Here is a 21239-nt window from a genome sequence, read left to right on the forward strand (position 1 = left end):
ACACTATTTTTTTACGACGCAGTACGCGAGACAAAGGAAGAAATGCAAAACAAATAAAAAATGATCTTTCAAGATTCAGTTGGAGCGAGAGAGAGAGAGCAAAGGGTATATAACGAGGGATGCATCAAGCTACAGTAGTATGATTTGAGAGCTTAAACACCTCGGTGATACATCTGTGCATTGATTGAGACATTTAAAATCTGTGTGCAGCGATCGAAACAGTTAAAATCTGTGCGGAGCGATCGAAACAGTTAACAATCTATGGTGCAGCGATTCATCTGTGCAACAGTTCATCTGGTAAATTTGCAAATTATTATTTAAAATTATTGGAATGTGTTGTGGTATAATTTTTGACATATTTTTTGTCAAAGGTTTTTGACAAAATCGCAGTATGGAGATGGTGGTGGAAGGCTTCGGTCTGAAGCTCACGCAAAAGGATCTTCACACGCTGGTCGATTTAAATTGGCTCAACGACGAAGTGATTAACTTTTATATGAATCTGCTGATCGCCAGAGGTATATCTTCGAACAAATATCCGAAAGTACATGCGATGAACACGTTCTTTTACCCAAAACTTCTGTCGAGCGGTCACTCGTCTCTGAAGCGATGGACCAAGAAGGTGGACATCTTTGCGCAGGATCTCATTATTATCCCAATACATTTGAACGTGCACTGGTGTATGTCAATAGTAGATTTCCGCGATAAAACAATTGTTTATTACGACAGTATGGGCAGTGAAAATCCGAAATGTCTGGCTGCGCTAAAACTATATTTACAAGATGAGAGTCTTGACAAAAAGAAACAACCTTATGATATGAGTGATTGGACATTTTATTCCGCCAAGAATATTCCGCAACAGACGAACGGCAGCGATTGTGGTGTATTCTCTTGCATGTTCGCCGAATACGTCTGTGCAAGCAGGAAGATAACGTTCACGCACGATGACATGCCGTACTTTAGGAACAAAATGTTTAGGGAAGTAATAAATGGAAATATTATATAAAAAAATTTTTTATTGAATAAATGTTTATAATATAAAAAATATATGTGATTAATATTGTATAAAAATTTTTTTATTGAATAAATGTTTTATAATATAAAATATAAAATATATACGTGATTAATATTCCTTCCATTATACATATACGTACATACATATATACATACATACATTCATACTAGTACATTACATTACATTACATTACATTACATTACATTACATTACATATTATATTACGTTACATACATATGTTGTGTTATACTACTACTACGTACATTACATACATATATTCATATGTATATACGTACATACATTTTATTACATATATTGCATACATTACATACATACATACATACATATTATACATACATACATATATATTATACATACATATATACATACATACATGAATCTTCACTGTTCCTTATCATATAAAGGTATGCGATAATGTCCCCAAGGCAATGTATCTGTCGAATCCGGCACGATATATCGCTTATCGTCGTAAGGACTCAGAGCGATTTTCGTCTCACTGATAGTGTACACTTCGTGCATTTTCGATCGTATGCACGACTGCGGTCGAGTCATTTCGATCTCATCGTTCAGACACCGCGTGTAGTCGTCGAACGTAATGGTGCGCGCGATAACGTTGCTTTTGACACCTTTAGCTTTTTTACAGTCTTTTTTGCCATCGACTCGCAAGGCATACATTTTCGCCCTAAGTCCAACGAATTCGGTCATGATCGCGCCGTTGTTTTCGTCCTTCATCAGGCCCGGCACTTTTTTATTCACGAGAGGTATACCGTAAGCGTTATCTACCGCGTAATCACTCGTGTCGAACCTGGCTATATCACGTTTCATCGTCTCGTACGCGTCGTCGCACTCGATATGATAAATCAAACTGTCCGTGTCGGTATACATGATTCTACACGAGTCGTGGTACAGGGGAGACATGTACTCGTGGTGAAATTCGTATAGGCATACCTTCGACAAGTCGAGGATGCACATGCCGACGTAGATCGGTTTGTCGAATTTCACCTCGAGTTTGCGCATTTCGACGGCTACCAGATTTTCCGAAAACACGCTCCTGCTGTGGAAATTCGGTCGCGCGATCATTGCCTCCGCGCCGTATCGTCCGTCCCACTTCGTCAGTAACTTTACATCGACGTGATTGCGTACATTCTCCATCGTTTTCCCGAAAACTGCGTTATTCATTAATTTATATAAATTTTTTTCGAACTCATTTTTGGCCTGTGTTCTAAATTCTGTATTGAGTTCGATGTAAGCGCGGAGCCACGCAGATTGAACGAATTGTAATACGCGATGTATTTTTGTGACGCGAAGACCGTGGCGCGTGCACTGCTGTAGATTGCGATAATGAATAACGTAACGCTCTTTATCGTTCACCGTGGCGAGCGAGTTTGTCCTGCCGTTTGCCGGGCGGTTTATCGCGCGTTGGACAGAACGGTAGGTCAGTGTGCGCGTCGTGTTTATCCTGCGGATACTCTAGGTCGACCTCGAGAATATAGCCCGTATGCGAATCCAAAGCGATCGCGTTATAGTCGAAATTCGACACGTCTTCGACCCATCGAAACTCCGCGTAGGGCAATGGTTGACACATCGCCCAGCCGTACAAATTGTTGACATCGAAGTACATTAGATACGATGACGGTTTCGATGAATCGTACGACTGCATGTACTTATTGTTGGCCTGCGCGTATCTGCCGGAACATTGACTCAGGCCGCCGCGAATACCACGTTCGATAAACATAACCATGTCAATGTCGGTCAGCAGTTCGAAATTGACACACGTATGTTTCAACATGGCATCCCACGTAAAGCCTGGTAAAGTGTAGTAGTACGCGGGATCGAGTCCGTAACTCGCGACGCAGCTGTCGCGGAAATTTTCAAACACGTCGGCCAACAGCAAGACATCGGTTTTCAGGTATAGATCGCTGTATTCGCCCAGGGTTTGAACGGAGAATCGCTGCCATACGTTCGCGGCGTGCGCGTAATCGCTCTCGGATACGGTTTCACCGGTCAAGGAACTGTAAAATGAATCGCGCGGCGGTAAACACGTATCCTCCAGCTTTTCGACGCTGTCCACGTATTCGTATGGAAAGACACCTTTTCGCGTCAATAATTTGAAATCGTCGTCGGATAACGCGGAAAATTTGGAACGTATAATTTTTAATTTATCCTTGTCGAGGAAGGATGCCAATTTTGCGAGACTCGCGCTCAGAAATTTATACGAGTCGATAAATCTTAATTTTATGTCGCTGCGCGAATCTGATCTTTCCGCTGTGTCTTTCACATGCTTCGTGAATGAGATGTACTTTTCCTTTGTTATAGGCAGTACATCGATCGAGCCTTCGAACGCGGCAGCTATCTCCTTGATAATAAAGTGTGCGTCATAGCCCGACAGATTGTGGAATATTACTGGGATGAAGTGAGAATCCTTATAATTCAGATTGCACGTCGAGTGTGCTGGACCTCTGTAACGCCCGGTCAGGTGGCAATGATCGCGTACACGATTATCATCCGGCGCGAACGGTTTTTCGCAAATGTGACATTGCGCCGCACTGCGAAATGTCTCCCACTCGTCTCGCGTTAGGTCTACCATGCATACATTGTCTGACAAGATATTCTTTACGCGATGCGCCAATCCTTTGAGTTCCTCGACGAACCACGCGACGCAGTCATTATCGCGACGAAATCGATACGCTGATAACGTTTTGTCGTACGAGTACTGTACGTAGTATGCTATACTACATACCCGATGATGTTGATAGACGTATGACGCGTGTTCCGTCTCCGGTTGTGTCTTCTGCAGCACGCACTCCAGATCGGCATATACCACGAAGGGAAGTCGCTCTTTCCTGCTGTGGTTCTTGAAGCTCAGCCACTTGTTGTCCTCGCTCGGTAGTCTGATGGCGCATTTGTTTACCTTTCGACATTCCACAGTGTGAGACTGCAACTTGTCGCTCGAACTAAAATAGTGGAGACATCTGCAAAAAAAGAAACACAAATATTATAAATTTTTTATATACAAAATATAAAATATTCTATATATTATTTAAAAAAAGTATAGACACTTACCGATCACAAATGTACTTTGCGTGTCTATGTTTGTTAATTTGTGAGCTCACGAGGCGGGATAGATGCTTAATCCACGCAAAATGTCCAACATTGTTGTCTCGTGGATCCTGCACGTACAGCAGATTCACATGTTTGTTACTCGTGTGGTCGGTAAGCCGTATTGGAAGAACTGTTGACGTCTTCTGTCCCTCGATGGTATAGACGTTGACGGATATATTGTTGAGCCGTTCGAACTTTTTAATCTGACTCAACGTCATTGGGAACTCAATGTCTCGTACGTTCAATACCGTTGAATAATGCGGGTATGATGATTCCCGTGCTGAATTTCTTTCGGCTGGATGCAGAGCAGCCGTCACTGCCCACGCAAAACACGCATTGTCCATAGACAGTACATTGATTACCGCGTACTTCAATTTAATGTCTTTAGGCAATTCCAAGTGACACCCCGCGCGCAAAGGATTGTATCTGTTGACGTTCACCGTCAAATTAAGGATTCGCGTCAACGCCCACCCACTGTCGCGTTCCTGGAACTCCTCGAGTTTCGCTAATGTGGGCTCGATAACGTGCCGCTCGTACCACTCGCGCAAGTGCGATGTACGACAGAGTTCTTTGTTATTTGTATTAAAACTCTTATTGGCACGTTTATCACCCGCCACAAACTCCCCGTTGAACAAGGTGTTCACTTTGACACAGTTATGTTTTTTTATAATGTCTCGCACTCGCTTGCACACTACGCTGCAGGCGTCTTCCAAAAACTGCCGCGGTTCTACATGGTCTGTATTAATTACCGCACCGGTCATTATCCGCGATTCGAACGCGGCGTCGATTTCTCGCCATACGAGTTCTGTCGCGCGCGTGTCGCCACTGTTACCGGCATTCGCATAATCACCGCCACCGCTACGGATAAATTTTCTTTCCAATCGCGTCTTCGCACCCTCGAGTCGCGCGATTCTGGCAACCAACTTTTGCCTCCGCCCGATCGAGAGCCGCGGACGTTTGGCACGACAGCCTTCTTCGAGCTGCTCGACGAATTCCGCGCATTGCAGCGCCCATGTAAAAAATTCACCCAAGGTAGCTACTTGGTCGGACAGCTCCAATAGATCGCGTTCGGTTTGCTCGAATTGATCCATGTTTGATCTATTTCACACAAATATAAGCACCGTTTCTTCTTGTTCACTGTTATTAAAAAATGTTCACGTCGCGAAAAAGCTAATGTTTTTATTTTCGTTGACATTCGCCGCAATCCTTAATCATCGGAGCGGGACCGTCGATGTGCGTTTCCTGCCACGGTTGATTCCAGTGTTCGTCACAGCGACGATAGGTCTGAACCTCCAAATCCGCCTTTATATGCTCCGGAAGTTTGTCCCACACGTAGTAGACGTGATCACCGCACATTTGCAATAGAACGGCTTTCGGCACGAATTGCAGCTGTTCGGCGCTAAAATCGCGAATGTCCGACGGTCTCGACAGCAGGACGAACATCTTTGCGACTGAGCGATAAAAGAATCTCTTTTACAGAGCACTTGCGCATGATAATGTTCAACCATACAATAACGAAGAAACCGCGTTACTTTTCGATCGATGTATAGCTCTCAAATCTCACTACTGCGGCTCGACGTGCTTCATCCCTCGTTATATACCCTTTGCTCTCTCTCTCGCTCCAACTGATTTTTGAAAGATCTTTTCCTTTGTCTCGCGTACTGCGTTGTAAAAAAATAGCGCGAAATTGTTTAGTCTACGCGCGATAACACCCCCTTTTCCCATAAAAATGTTGTTTACGACGAACATGTTCCGACAGGTTCGACGCGTTATCGGGTCGATCATCGTCCCGATGACGTCATTTCTTCCTTTGTCTTTTACGTACTGCGTAGATTGTTTTACGTACTGCGTAGATAGATTGTTTAGTCTACGCGATAACACCCCCCTTTTCCCAGAAAAATGTTGTTTACGACGAACATGTTCCGACAGGTTCGACGTGTCATCGACGAGACACGCTTCTACGCAGTGCGCTATCGAGTTAGTCTTACCCATTGTGCGCCGCCTAACGGCGTTGTTGCGAACATACCCCCTGCGAACATACCCCCTGCGAACGTATCCCCGCGCGACGCCGACCCCCCGCGCGGACCCGCGGCGCGACGCCGACCCGCGGCACGGCGCGGCGCGACGCCGACCCCCCCCCCCGCGCGGACCCGCGGCGCGGCGCGGCGCGAACCCGCGGCGCGGGTGAGTCATCCCGGTAAAACCAGAGGTTATGCGTTATGCAAAAATTTATCCCGATGAGTCATCCCGGATATGAGTCATCCCGGATATGAGTCATCCCGGTGAGTCATCCCGGTGAGTCATCCCGGTGGTATGCCAAGGTCACTCCCCCCTCCCCCTCACCCCCTCGTAATCCGATACCCTTGTGTAACCCGATACCCCCCCTCCCCCTCACCCCCTCGTAATCCGAAACCCCCCCCTCCCCCTCACCCCCTCGTAATCCGATACCCCCCTCCCCCCTCACCCCCTCGTAATCCGATACCCCTGTGTAACCCGATACCCCGCCCCCTCCCCCTCCCCCTCACCCCCCCCGCGTAACCCGATACCCCCCCTCCCCTCACCCCCCCTCGGAGCTCCCGAGTCCGAAGCGGCCGTCTATACCTACTAACATGACCATGTCAATGTCGGTGAGCAGTTCGAAATTGATACGCGTATGCTTCAACATAGCGTCCCACGTGAAACCCGGTAGAGTATAATAATACGCCGGATCGAGTCCATAACAAGGATGCCAGACTCGCGGTTTTTGCCAGCCACAGCCAGCCAGTGGTGGGGATGGGCAGAGATGCCAACTTTACGGCTCAGCAACGCAGCCGAGCGCTTCGGCTGGCTTCGGCCAGCTTCGAGCGTCAGCGGTAGAAGAGGATAGACAGATCTGCTGTCTTCTTCTTCTCTCTCGGTTATTGGCTATGCGATTTCGGATCTCGTGAATGCCGAGTTGGCGAGGCGACCAGACGACGCGTGACATTATATCGGCGCGCGACACTAATTATCTCGATGTATTTTTCTATTAATAAATCTAAAAAATTATTATATACATTGTTTTACATGTTAATACAAAAATTTGAATTAAAATATAAAAATCCACTCTTGGCCAATATGTACGTTTTTTTATTTAAAAAGAATCTGTTTATTCAACAATCTCTATTTAAAGAATTAATTTCAGCGCAATGATATTATTAAATACTGAAAAAAATTATAGTTTATACTGTTATTTTTTCTGTTTTTGAATTTATTTTCCATTAAATGTATAACGTACCGTACATATTGTTGCTCAACGGAAACCGCGAGAAGGTGGTGGTCTCTTCCGTCAGGAGGGAAATGTAAAAATAATTTTTTACATTTCCCTGGGTGTATGTGTGTGTGTGTGTGTGTGTGTGTATGTGTACACTACACATGCATTTATATTCTACAAACGATCGAGATGGCTATTACGGAAAGATTTCTTACGCTTGTAATTTTTAAGCGTGATGTTTACTACGGACAAGATGTTTGACACGCTTATCATTTTGAAGCGTGATGTCTTTTATAGATAAAATTGCCAATATAATAAACAAATAAATTTTTCATTCCTTCGGCTATAATTGGCACACAATCATCGTGACGATTCGACCATTGGTTTTGGTCCTTGTCGTCAAGACGTTAATAATCTTTGATACTTATATAGAAGCATATCTCATATTTAAAATAATTTAAATTAAATTAAATTATTAAATTTATTGCGAAAAATATTACCTCAGCCAGGGTTCGAACCTGGAACCTCCCTCATTCCGTGTAGGGTGTCGTACCAATTTGACCACTGAGGCATGTGGTAATATTTATCGCAATAACACACTAAACAATAATAAGATAGAGACACCGATATTCAGCCGCGGTGTATAATAAAACCTAAAGTACATTCGTAAATTGCCATTATAATAAACAAATAAATTTTTCATTACTTCGGCTATAATTAATTGGCACACAATCATCGTGACGATTCGACCATTGGTTTTGCTCCTCGTCGTCAAGACGTTAATAATCTTTGATACTTTTATTGGTACGACGCCCTACACGGAATGAGGGAGGTTTTAGGTTCGAACCCTGGCTGAGGTAATATTTTTCGCAATTTTAAATTATTTTAAATATGAGATGCTTATATATAAGTATCAAAGATTATTAACGTCTTGACGACGAGGACCAAAACCAATGGTCGAATCGTCACGATTGTGTGCCAATTATAGCCGAAGGAATGACAAAATTAAAAATTGTTAATAATTTAGTTAATAAGACGTCAGAAAATGATGTCAATTGTCTGTGACATTAGACCGTCATTTTAACGTCATTATGCCGTCAGTTAGTGACGTCAGGAATGGTCAGTAAAGGACCAAAATTTGACGTCAAAATGACTTGTGTTTGCTACCTGGGATTTAATCATCCGCAGCATGCAACCTTAAAGTACTGTAGTCTTTTTTAACAGCACTAGCGTATAATTTGTCCGCCGACATAAGAGACAAATGTTTGTCTTCAATCGTCATGCTTAAAGATGTTTCTCCTTTTGCCCTCAATGCTGACTTAAAAACGCAAATGGCATTAACGGTACCCGACGAAAGTTTGTTGCGATTTTTCGTTTTTAAGTTAGTTAAGGTGGAAAACATTCTCTCTGCATCGGCATTTGAATTTGGAAGTGATCGGACAGCATTCAGAACATTTGTTAAGCTTGGATATTTAGCAATATTATTTGAGTGCTGACATTGCAAAATTATTTTCCACATATTATCGAAATTTAATGTAGAAAGACTTTCTTTCTCCTTTATTGTATAATCTAACGGCAATGCAATCCATTCTTTTTTTAAAGCAACTTGATCAAAACCGCCGATAATTTTAGCTACGAAAGAAACATCATTAAATGATGTTTCTCTATCAGTATCGAATAAACTTACAGAAGGTTCAAACACTTGTAATTTTGATAAAAATAAATCATTCACAGGTAACCTTTTACGAATTTCTTCTGCAGCAGTCACATAAAACGTCAAGCAGTTCTCTTTAACAGTTGTCACTGCGTCTTTGTGCCCTTGCGTCATTAATTCGTCAAGGTATTCATCACATTCTGATCCTAAACTAACTTTATTCAGAACTTTTTGATTCTCCTTTAGAGAGAACTCTATGTTTATACAGAATGGTTTTAAGTGCTTATCCTTCAAAAAATTTCGGCAGATTTCATAAAGAAACTTTACAGATTTTGGCTGCAATAAATGAATTCGCGTTTCTAATGCTTGGAAAAATGCATTAAACGCGTTGAAAAAATTTAAAATATATTTTAAAAAAAGAAAATAAGCTTTTGTCTCTACATTACCCATTATAGACAATAGATGTTCTCCAGACTGTGTTTTTTCGCTCACAACATTTTCGTTAAGAAAATGTTTAATTGTATCCCAAGATTCCAGAAGTCTTACTACACATGCGTGGTGAGAAAGCCAGCGTGTATCAGATAATTTTAATAATTTGCGATTTGTTTCTTGGAAACATTCGCAAAATTCACGAAAAATAGCCGTACGTTTTGGACTGCTGTTAATGTAACTAACAATTTTTTTTACAAATTCATCGCAAAATGCGGGTATTTTTTTGCATGCAGCATGCGCTGCTAACGCGGAAGAATGGCAAGGGCATGAAAGTGTTAATAAATGTGGACATACTTCTTCCAATTTTTTTTTGAATGATAAATGTTTCCCTGTCATGACTGACGCATTGTCGCATGACAAGGAAATAATATTTAAAAATGGTATCTGTAAATTTAACATTTCACATTTAAATGCAGAAAACAACTTCTCCGCGCTGGAATCTTTGGCATCGATATCAATTAATTTAACTAACTGCGAGCGAATATCTAATGTCTCCGGGTCAACGTATCGAACGAGGAAAGTCATCCATTTATCATTACAAATGTCAGATGTTTCGTCTACATATATTGTAAATTTTGTGTTCTGAATCTTGTCAACGACACGTTCCGTCTCAATTGGGCACAAAACGTTAGTAATAATGTTTTTACATTTTGTACGACCCATGCTCATGCTTTCCAAAACATCAGGATTTTTTCCTTGGTATTGAAAGAATTCAAGAATTTTTTTTGCATTTTGATGAGGAATATTTATGTCAGCGATTAATGCGGCATATCTAATATCCGCTTCTTTTACAAGCTCATCAAATGTCCGTGATTCATTAGTTTGCGTATTCGAATCTTTATTGGATTTATTTATTTTACTACAACTACTCTTACATTTGTCAATATGTGTTTTCGATTTCGCGTGATAATTGATTTTTGAGCTACAAGCAATAGATTTATCGCAAATTAAACAATAAAATAAACTTGGATCATGTGGCACTTCGCGTAACCAACATTTATATTGCTCAATATGTAACCATGATTTACAAAAATTTTTTATTGACAAATTATTATCATCATTACTTGATGGTAAATTTTTCGCAATATTTTTTTTGTGAGACGCAGAATCCGGATGTTTTGAAATATGTGTTGCATTGCAGGAAAAATTTTTATTGCATATACTGCAGTAATAAAGCGTATTATCGGATGGTACTTTGCGTACCCAAGATTTGTAACGATCATCAGTAAGCCAAGCTTCTGAAAAGCTTCGCTTACGTCTTTTCGTCGGTTCGTTACACATCCTTTTATACAAAAAAAAATGCAATATATATATAAATAATAGTAAAAATGTAGTGTGTCACAGAAAGAAATCAGGACCCCGTGGTTCGTCACTCCCACAGTATTCAGCGACTTAATAAAACCCTCTCTTTCCGTGTGTATGTGTATTATATGTGTATGTGTATTGTGTGTGTGAAATACCTTATGTCAATATTATTAATTTGCGAACTCAAAATAAGGCGACAAGCTGATCAACGGCAAGACGGTTGATTCCGAAATGACAGTTTCTAACTTAGAAAAACAAATGAAAATTCGAGACGGCTCATCGCGTGAGGTAGATCGGTGGGTGGGTAAAGGAGGTTGCTAATACCGGCAGTATCGAGAGGGCGGCAAGTGATCGTTTTGCATATCAGCCGGGCGAACGGTCTGACAATTGACTATATTGGGCGCAAATTGTACTGGGCTGACATCGTGTCTATCCGTTCAGTGTTACGCAGTATCGGGACTACATTTATTGGGCGGATTGGAATACAGGTGACATCGAGAGGGCGGACAAACTCACTGGAGCGAATCGTACCAAGATTCATACTAATCTGGCGTCAGTGACGGATCTGAAAGTGTTTCACGCGTCGCGACAGGCCGGCTCGAACACGTGCGCGATCGCATATTGCATTTGCAGCCACCTCTGCATCGCTTTGCCAGACCCGGGATTTTGAATTAAGGCGAGGTCAGTTACAAACAATTTATTATTATTTGACAGCATATTGGATACCGAAATTATGTTACTTATGATTTTCTATCTATCTATCTAGAAAAGACAGCGAGATGTACAGCCAGTACGCTCAGTACAGCAAGCGCCAGCGCGTAGTACTCACGCGACGATTAGAAGGCAAGGAAATTTGCGTGACTAATGGCACCGATGAATTGCCGAAAGAGCAGATTGAAGAAATACTGCAGCAGCATAGCGCAAAAATTGTGCAGAATCCTATGAGGAATACTTTCTGCGTGATAGTAGGCAATAATAGAACGGTAGGAAATATATATATATATATTTGTTTTTCTGCTATGTTATCGCGCAACTCAAGCTTGAATAGTTGAACATGCAATAGTTATCGAACTAATAGAACAAATTCCTTTTTCAGATACGAGCTTTGGAAGTTATAAACAGTAAGAAATACGATGTTGTAACTTTGGATTGGTTTCAACGTGTCACCAATCAATCCGACTCCGACTGGGCTTCGTCAGACAATTTTTTACCGTGGGAATTGTTATGCAGTCGGGACAGTACTAGACAGAAACTTGCAGAAAACTATGATGAATATTACGACCATTTTTCTGTTTACGCAACTGAAGAAAGTTTGAAGCGTTCACTCGCCAAGATGACGAACGAGGTACTTGAAATTAACGTTTATTACTAAATATATATATATAAATTATCGCACTAATCTAATCGTGCAAATTATTTAGCTTGCAGACAACCAGTTAACCAGTGAGCAGGAAAAAGAGATGGACAAGGAATTATTCGGGGGTCCATCGCCTTATTCTCTGTTTAGAGATATAATTGGATTCTTTGGGAATCGATCGTATCATGCTAACTATAAATTCCGTTTCATGTCAGGTACAGTTAAAGACCAAATTGATAATTCCGTTACGCATGCGTTTGTAGAAGACACAAGCGATGAGACATGCACTATTGTAAGAAACATTAATGCACGCGAGCAAACATCTATAAAAATTGTCAAGTGTAAATGGATCGAGGAATGTTTCCAAAATGGCCGAATTTGTGACATTACAGATTACCTGATTGATTAATAAAGATGTATATATGTATATTGCTAGTTGTTTAATTATAAATATACCCTATTATAATACCCTAGCTATTATTAGATTAATAAGATTTTTTTTATATTTTTATAATAGCAAATCTTGCCCGTAGTAGATATTACGCTTAAAAAGCATAAGCGTGTAATAAATATTGTACATATCACGCTTAAAAATTAAAAACGTAACAAATCTTGTTTATAATAGACATCTCGATCGCTTCTAGAATATAAATGTGTAAAGGAACTTGCTGTGTGTATATACATGCATATATATATACATTTTCCTCCTGACGGAAGAGACCACTTCTTCGCAGTTTCCGTTGAGAAACAATATGTACGTTATACATTTAATGGCAAATAAATTCAATGACAGAAAGAAGAATAGTATAAATTATAATTTTTTTTAGTGCTTAATAATATCATTGTGCTGAAATTAATTCTTTAAATAGAGATTGTTAACCCTTAGCCCGTATACCTGGGTCGTTTTCGTCCGGGCCAAAATCAAATGTAGTTGTAACTTTTGAAAACGGGTATAGAGAGACTTTAATACAAATTATGTGAAAAAATTAAATTGTTTATAATTTTATGATTGATACTTCAAATTGAAGGTTTGAATTACCTCCATGAATTTTTTCAGATTTTTTGTAACACTTTAACACTAAAAAAAAACGTCAGGACGAAAACGACCCAGGTTGGCGGCGTAAAGGTGCCAAAAAAACGTATGCGGGCTAAGGGTTAAATAGATTCTTTTTAAATAAAAAAGCGTACATTTTGGCCAAGAGTCGATTTTTATATTTTAATTCAAATTTTAATTATATGTATTAACGTGTAAAACAATGTATATAATAATTTTTTATTAAATGATTTTTTAGATTTATTAATATGTAGGAAAATACATCGATAATTAATGTCGCGCGCCGATATAATGTCACGCGTCGTCTGGTCGCCTCGTCAACTCGGCATTCACGAGATCCGAAATCGCATAGCCAATAGCCAAGAGAGAAGAAGAAGACAGCAGATCTGTCTATCCTCTTCTACCGCTCGACGCTCGAAGCTGGCTGCTGAACCGTAAAGTTGGCATCTCTGCCCATCCCCACCACTGGCTGGCTGTGGCTGGCAAAAACCGCGAGTCTGGCATCCTTGGTCCATAACTCGCGACGCAGCTATCGCGAAAATTTTCAAAGATATCGGCCAACAGCAAGACATCGGTTTTGAGATATAAATCGCTGTAGTCACCGAGCGTTCGAATGGAGAACCGCTGCCAGACGTTGACGGCGTGCGCGTAATCGCTCTCGGATACGGTGTCACCTGTCAATGAACTATAAAACGAGTCGCGCGGTGGTAAACACGAGTCCTCCAACTTTTCGACGCAGTCAATGTACTCATATGGAAATACGCCTTTTCGTGTCAGCAAATCAAAATTTTCTGCGGATAATTTACAAAATTCGCGTTGCAATATTCGCAGTTTATCCTTGCTGAGATAAGATGCCAATTTGTCGAGACTAGCGGTGAGAAACTTGTACGAATCGATAAATCGCAATTTGACGCAAGTTTTCTTATCTTTATCTTCTGTGTTTTAACGTTTTTCGTAAACAAAATGTATTTCTCTTTTGTGATTGGGAGTAAGTCTACATGTCCTTCGTACGCTGTTGCTATTTCCGTTATAATAAAATGCGCGTCGTAGCCCGATAAATTATGAAAAACTATGGGAATGCAATGCGAATCTTTGTAGTTCAGATTACAGTTTGAGTGCGCGGGACCTCTGTACTGACCGGTCAGATGACAATGATCGCGTACTCGCACGTCGTCTGGCTCGAACGGTTTTTCGCACACGTGACAGTGCGTTGCGCTGTTAAACTTTTCCCACTCGTCTCGCGTGAAATCCGCCATGGGTACATTAGTGGACAAGATTGTCTTTACGTCGTGAGCTAAACGTCTTAGCTTCTCGGCGAACCACGCGACGCAATCCTTATCGCGACGAAACCGATACATTGATAACGAGTCGTCATACGAGCAACGCACGTAGTACCCTATGCTAAATACGCGATGACGTTGATATATGTACCTGGACGTTTTCGGATCCGCTTCTATCTTCTCCAGGGTACATTCCAGGTCGGCGTATACGATAAACGGAACTCGTTCCTTCCTGCCGTGATTCTTAAAGGCCAACCACTTGTCGTTATCGCTCGGTAACTTGATCGCGCAGTCGTTCATCTCCTGGCAGTCGACGGTGTGGGCTTCCAATTTCTCGCTCGTGTAGAAATAGTGCAAACATCTGTAAATAATAAAATTTTTTATATATCTTTTACGTAAGAATTATTTTTATTATTTATTAGGATGTATACTCACCGATCGCAAAAGTATTTCCGACCATCGTGCCTGCTCAATTGAGAGCTCACGAGGCGGGATAAGTTCTTGATCCATGCAAAATGTCCCACGTTGTCGTCATGCACGTACAGCAGATTTACATGTCTGTCCATCTTTCGACCAGTAACCCGTATTGGCAGGATAGCAAGTTCCTTGTTTTTTTTCTCGATGCCGTACACGTTGATGGAGATGTCGTTGTAATTTTCAAAATTTTTAATTTGATCCAACGTCATTGGAAACTTAATGTTTGTAAGATTTAGCACCGACGTGTAATGTGGATACGACGATTTCAGATCTGCATTTCTTTGGGCTGGATGCAGAGCAGCCGTCACTGACCATGCGAAACATGCATTGCCCATTGATCGCACGTTTATCACCGCTCTCTTCAATTTAATTTCTCGCGGTATTTCCACAATACACCCCGCGTGCAATGGATTATATTTGTTTACGTTAACTGTCAAATTAAGTATACGCGACAACGCCCATCCGCTATCACGTTCCTGGAATTCCTCCAACGATGCTAGGGTAGGCTCGATTACATGTCGCTTGTACCACTCACACAGATCGGACTCACGAAAGAGTTCATAGTTTCTCGTAGCGATACTTTTATTTGCGCGTTTGTCGCCCGCAACAAATTCACCATTAAACATTGTGTTTATCTTTACATTGCCATGTCGCTGCATGACGTTTCGCACATGAATGAGTACAATGTCTCTCGCATCTTTGAGAAATTGATAAGGGTCGATGTGTTTGGAATTTATTACCACACCGGTCAGTATACGACTTTCAAAAGCCGTATCTATCTCGCGCCACCTAACATAAGTCCTGTCTCACTCGCACTGTATCCGGCACCCACATGCACGAAACGTTGACGTACCGAATCTTTCAGACCTTCGAGTCGTGCGATGCAGGCGACCAACAACTGTTTAAGACCGATTGATAATCGTGGCCGTTTAATTCGGCTTTGTTCTTCCAACGATTCGATAAACTCGTCGCATCGTTGCTCCCACGCGATAAAGTCTTCCCTCGAATTTAAAAGGGTGGATTGCTCCAACAACTCTTGCTCCATGTTATTACACGATCCTCTTTCTGACACAATTTGTTGTACTCGCGACTTCCAGTCCTCGACTACTAAGCGTATCCCCCAGATTCGTCAATTTATATTCTACTAATGATGCATTGTTTGCTTTTTTTATCATATCTAATTTCATCTCAGCATCCGTACATTTGCGCCTTCCGAAAAAATGCAAAATTTGCAGTTTTGCACGTGTGCGATGAAATCATTGCGAGACACGTATGTTCTTGAAAACGATATCGCGCCATTGACTTTCGGTGATTTGATCTGTATCAATGCAGCAGCCGTACATCGGTGCTATTTGCAAAATTTGCAGTTTTGCACGTGTTCGATGAAATCATCGCGAGACACGTCGCGACATGTTTTTGTAAACAATAACACGCCATTGACTTATGCGAAATTGCAAAATTTGCAGTTTTGCACGTGTTCGATAAAATCATCGCAAGACACGTCGCGATTTGTCCTTGAAAAAAATCATATTTGATGCTATTGCCCGATGAGGTAATCTTATCGAATGTTCTTGACAAAGATATCACATTTAACATATATGTGGATTGTGGTGGTGGTCACCATGCAGCAGCCTGCAGCCGTACATTGGCGCTATTTGCAAGATTCGCATTTTTTGTACGTATAAATAGTCTACGAGGATTCTAGAGCGCAGTCAAGAGTTTGATACGGTTCGAGTACGTCGCCTCCAGTTACGATGAACACTCACGGTGCGAACTACTACGTTCCGATTCAGGATGAAACGTGCGAGAAACAGCTCAATGAGTAAGTACTTCTAATTTTCGTATATACTTGTGCAAAAAAAAACTTTTATAAACATAATTGTATTTTTTCAGTTTTGATAAACCTCGTTATACGCCTCGTATTTTGGGAAGAAGATTTGCCTTAACATCGACAGCATATAAATTTTTGGATGTTGGAATCAACGCGGGACCTATGTCCTCTGTGGATATACTTATTGGCGATAATCGAGGCAATCGGATAATTCTGCCTCATGCAACGTGGGTGACGTTCATTGAAAAACGTGCAGATATTCAGCGACTCGTGCAGTCACCGGCGCCTTCATCGCTAGCGTTTCGAGATCTGGAACTCGTTAAAATACGTGATGCAGATATTGTTAAATTGACATCGTGCGCCACCAGCTTGTACATGAAACCGTCAACCGTACTCTTCTTGTTCGAACTAGAACATTGCGTCGAGAATGTGTATTTTCAACTATGCCAAAATGTTCATGGCGTAAGTGAAAAATTTAAACAATTTGTAACTATTTTACGCCAAAATTGTATCACCGATAAATGTAATGCAGTTAGAATCTTGCGTGAAGTTTATGATGAAAATTCGATTATTGATTGTAAATTATTAGCCTACGTTCTAGATACTATTGTGTATAATGCGCTACATGACAAATAAATGCATATAATATGGTTAAAAAAAATTTAAATTATTTTTCCTTTTATTTACCGTTCCTCCTATTCCATGTACGCTGTACGCTAACGAGAAAACGCGCGCGACTAAGAATTGCTTGTTCAAAGCTTTATTAGGTTTAATGCAGTGAAAACGATTTATATTAGAGTGTTAACATGTTACAACTGATTTAAAATATTAAAATATATAAATATACGGAAAAAAGAAATCTCTATTGTTTCCTTTTCATTTACCGTTCCTCCTATTCCATGTATGCTATACGCTAACGAGAAGATGCGCGCGAACGGGGCACGGGAGGGCGAGGGAGAGAGAGACCGCGCGCGAACGAGAAAGACGCGCGCGAACGGGGGACGGGGGCGCGAGAGAACATCCCCGAGGGGGAGATAACGCGAGCGTGCCGTGTGACGTCACGCGGACCGACGCGGCCGTTGCATGCGAACCCCGCGGCGCCCGAAAACGCGAACGCGGGTCCCCTCACCCCGCGGCGCCGGAAAACGAGGTCACCCCTCCCCCGCGATGCCGGAAAATACGGTACCCCCCCTTCCCCTCCACCGCGACGCCCGAAAACGCGGTACCCCCTCCCCCTCCCCCGCGGCGCCTGAAAAAGCGATACCCCCCTCCCCCTCCCCCGCGGCGACTGCAAAGGCGGTACCCACCCTCCCCCTCCCCCGCAACACCCGAAAACGCGGTACCCCCCGGGGTACCCCCGACTCCCCCCCGCGGTACCCCCGCCCCTCACCACCCCCTCGGGCACCTCCACTTCAGTTAGAACTGCCATAGTTTACCTACTGACCACATTTTAGCCCATAATATCAACATTTGCTCCAAATAATTTATTTATTTTTATAAACAGACAAATTTTGCAGACATTTCTGTTGTGAAACCAATTTATTACATTTTTTTTCATCAATTGTCTGTTTTTGAGCAATTTGGTGTTGCGCGACATTGTCAGATGAAAATTTTGAGATGATTATCTCGCAGCCACTCGACATGACATTTGGGTATTTAATAATGAATGATTGTTTTGCTGGATGAATGAAAGAGGTTGGAAAGTCTTTATTTCAAATTGGTCTTCCAAAACCAAGGTGCAACAATAGTAGATTAGTTGTGAAGATTTTTTTTTTTTTCGACAATGACGTAGAAGATTAGTTTTTATTTCCAACAAGAAATTAAAGTACCGATTTTCACACGTAATTGCCTAGGATACGGCCTCGGGGAAACGTAACCTGTCGAGAAGAATTTTCCAACGACAAGGACTGGCAGTCGGTACACGTAGCGCTACCAAGACGCTTGTGCTAAGCTATGCATTTCGTGTGCGACGGCTCAAACGACAGGCACACACACACACACACACCCGACTGAAAACGGATAACCCCCCCCCCCCTCAACAACCCACCCCCAGGGTCGACCAATGGCGTATACGAGTCCATTTTGCTGATGTCTGATGTGATCATTGTCGGTATTTTTCAGGTTCACACTCGTTTAGCGCCAAGATTGCTTTTGTGTTGCAAAGTCGAAAATAAAACTGATTATTTATTCAATTGTGTGTTTTGTGTGCAGTCTTTTTTTTTATTTATTTATTGCAATAATTGACCAATATTGTTTTTTATTTTTCTTTTTATTAATCCTACATTTATAAATTGTTTTTATTACATAATTATTTCTTGGGATACGTTGGTCAGACGGCTAGATTTTTTTTAATTTTTCAGTCCTAATTTAAAATTTTTTTATTTATATTTTTTATCACCCGCAATATTTGGTTATTATTGACATGACGTGTTGCAAATTGCTCATTGGTCTAGTAGTATAATTTTATATTTTTGCCACTCGATGTATCGCATTTTGGCTTTTTACGGATTGCTTTGATATTTAAGCAGTAATTGTACATGATTCTTAAAAAATCACTGTTTAAGATGATGCGGAAAAAGCCACGAAATGGTTTAGAAATTGATACAAATTGTATAATAATACTCTATGTCTTCTTTATGAGAAAAATGACCTCGCTTGCTACACACTCACACACACTTGGCATTTCCCGACAGGCTACCTCTCATCTTGATGATGCATCCATGACAGGGGTGCATATTTTACAACCCTTGTCTCGTCCTTTTTTTCCTTTGTCTTGTTCCGCAATGGCTCGTTCCGTCTATTGTATTACTCGAAAATTTGCCTCTTTTTCACTCTACTGCCAGCATGTAGGATGTTGTATCAATGCCTCTTGTCGGACGGCATTCTACACGATTCACCGGGGCTGTTTATTTACAAATGTAAATTTGTCAAACTTGAGGATACCGAGCGACATTTTACGCAATTTTTTTCGCAGATGCCAATGTTGCACTTGATTTCGTCAATCAAATCAATCAATCTCTTACGCGGTCCTCTAGACCTCTCCATTCTTACGCGGTCGGTTCGGATGGCATACCCCTTTATATTTTACGTATTGCATGGCCTACGATTTCATCGTGTCTAACAGCTTTATTTAATCGCTCATTGGAGACTTCTTCGTTTCCATCTCAATGGAAGCGTGCTTTGATTCGCCCACTGTCAAAGATTCGCACTCCTTTGTCCCCGTCTGACACGCGACCGATTGCAAACTTACCAGAATTGTCTAAAATTCTTGAGAAGATTGTTGCTGAACAGATTACTGATTATTTAAATGAGCATAATCTCTTCAATCCTAGACAATCTGCATATCGATTAGGTCATAATACTCAATCTGCTCTTTTGCGTGTTTGCGATGACATTAGAGAGGCGATTGATAATGGACTTATTACAATTATGATATTATTCGACTTTAGTAAAGCATTTGACACTGTTCCGCATCTTCGACTACTTATTAAGCTCAAAGAACTTGGTTTCTCTGATGCCGTGATTACTTGGATTTTTTGGTACTTAACTGGTCGTTCTCAGGCTGTGGTTGACGATGCGGGAAATTGTTCTGATTGGCTATTAACGTCCCTGGGTGTTCCTCAAGGTTCTGTGCTTGGCTCACTGTTATTTTCTCTTTTTATCAACGATATTAGTAAAGTCTTATCCTACTCTAATTATATGCTTTTTGCCGATGACAAGCAAATATATTTCTCTTGTCCACCAGCTGATGTTCTTCGCGGACTTGAGCTGATCTCTAGGGACGCGCGTGCCATCTTCGAATACGCTAATGTTAACGGTCTTAAACTTAATCTTGCTAAGTCACAGGTTATTATATTTGCCAGTCAAACTCATGTTAATAATATTGATATCACCCTTCTACCACCGATCATTGTCGACCAAACGCCTCTACCTTTTGTGAGTAACGTGAGAAATTTGGGTGTTATTTTAATGTCTAACCTTTCATGGAAGAAGCATGTCTTGCATGTTTCGCAAAGGGTTCATCACGCTCTGTATAAGCTTAAGTTCAACAAGAATTCTCTCTCTACCATGCTTAGAATCAAACTCGTTAATACTTTAATCTTACCACATATTGATTACTGTTGTCTCGTTTACCACAGTTTGAGTAATGAACTGAATATTAAATTGCAGAGACTCGTTAACTGTTGTATTAGATTTATTTTTAATCTTAGACGAGATGAGCATGTTACTCCGTTCAGGCGGCGTTTGGGATGGCTTTCGGTCGAGAATAGAAGGCTTTACTTTCTCGGCTGCCAGACTTATCGCATTCTTAATATGTGCTCTCCTTCTTATCTACAGGAACTCTTCATTCCTCTTGATCCAATGTTGAGGAGATCCGGCCGTTTATCCTCATCATCACATACTTTTCATATTCCTCTCCAT

General features: G+C 41.3%; 2 protein-coding genes across 3 annotated transcripts; one reads left to right on the forward strand and one right to left on the reverse strand.

Annotated features, from left to right (window-relative positions):
• Positions 1-1271: 1271 nt before the first annotated feature.
• Positions 1272-2341, reverse strand: LOC139786077 (uncharacterized). The gene has a single exon (XM_071725240.1). The coding sequence runs from the start codon at positions 2210-2212 to the stop codon at positions 1415-1417; it is 798 nt and encodes a 265-aa protein (XP_071581341.1). The 5' UTR covers positions 2213-2341; the 3' UTR covers positions 1272-1414.
• An 8027-nt stretch (positions 2342-10368) lies between these two features.
• On the forward strand, positions 10369-12602 carry LOC139786076 (DNA ligase 4-like). 2 transcript variants are annotated; one of them, XM_071725238.1, is made up of 4 exons: positions 10369-11499; positions 11585-11801; positions 11915-12163; positions 12240-12602. In XM_071725238.1, exons 2-4 carry the CDS (start codon positions 11598-11600, stop codon positions 12582-12584), a joined length of 798 nt encoding a protein of 265 aa, XP_071581339.1. In that variant the 5' UTR covers positions 10369-11499; positions 11585-11597; the 3' UTR covers positions 12585-12602. The 2 variants fall into 2 exon arrangements, with proteins under 2 accessions (XP_071581339.1, XP_071581340.1); XM_071725239.1 differs by having other exon boundaries at positions 10369-11801.
• Positions 12603-21239: the final 8637 nt, after the last annotated feature.

Source organism: Temnothorax nylanderi, unplaced genomic scaffold (genome assembly GCF_030848795.1).
Source record: "Temnothorax nylanderi isolate EJ_2023f unplaced genomic scaffold, tnyl_v1.0 TNYL_tig0949_pilon, whole genome shotgun sequence".
NCBI classification, from domain to species: Eukaryota; Metazoa; Arthropoda; class Insecta; order Hymenoptera; family Formicidae; genus Temnothorax; species Temnothorax nylanderi.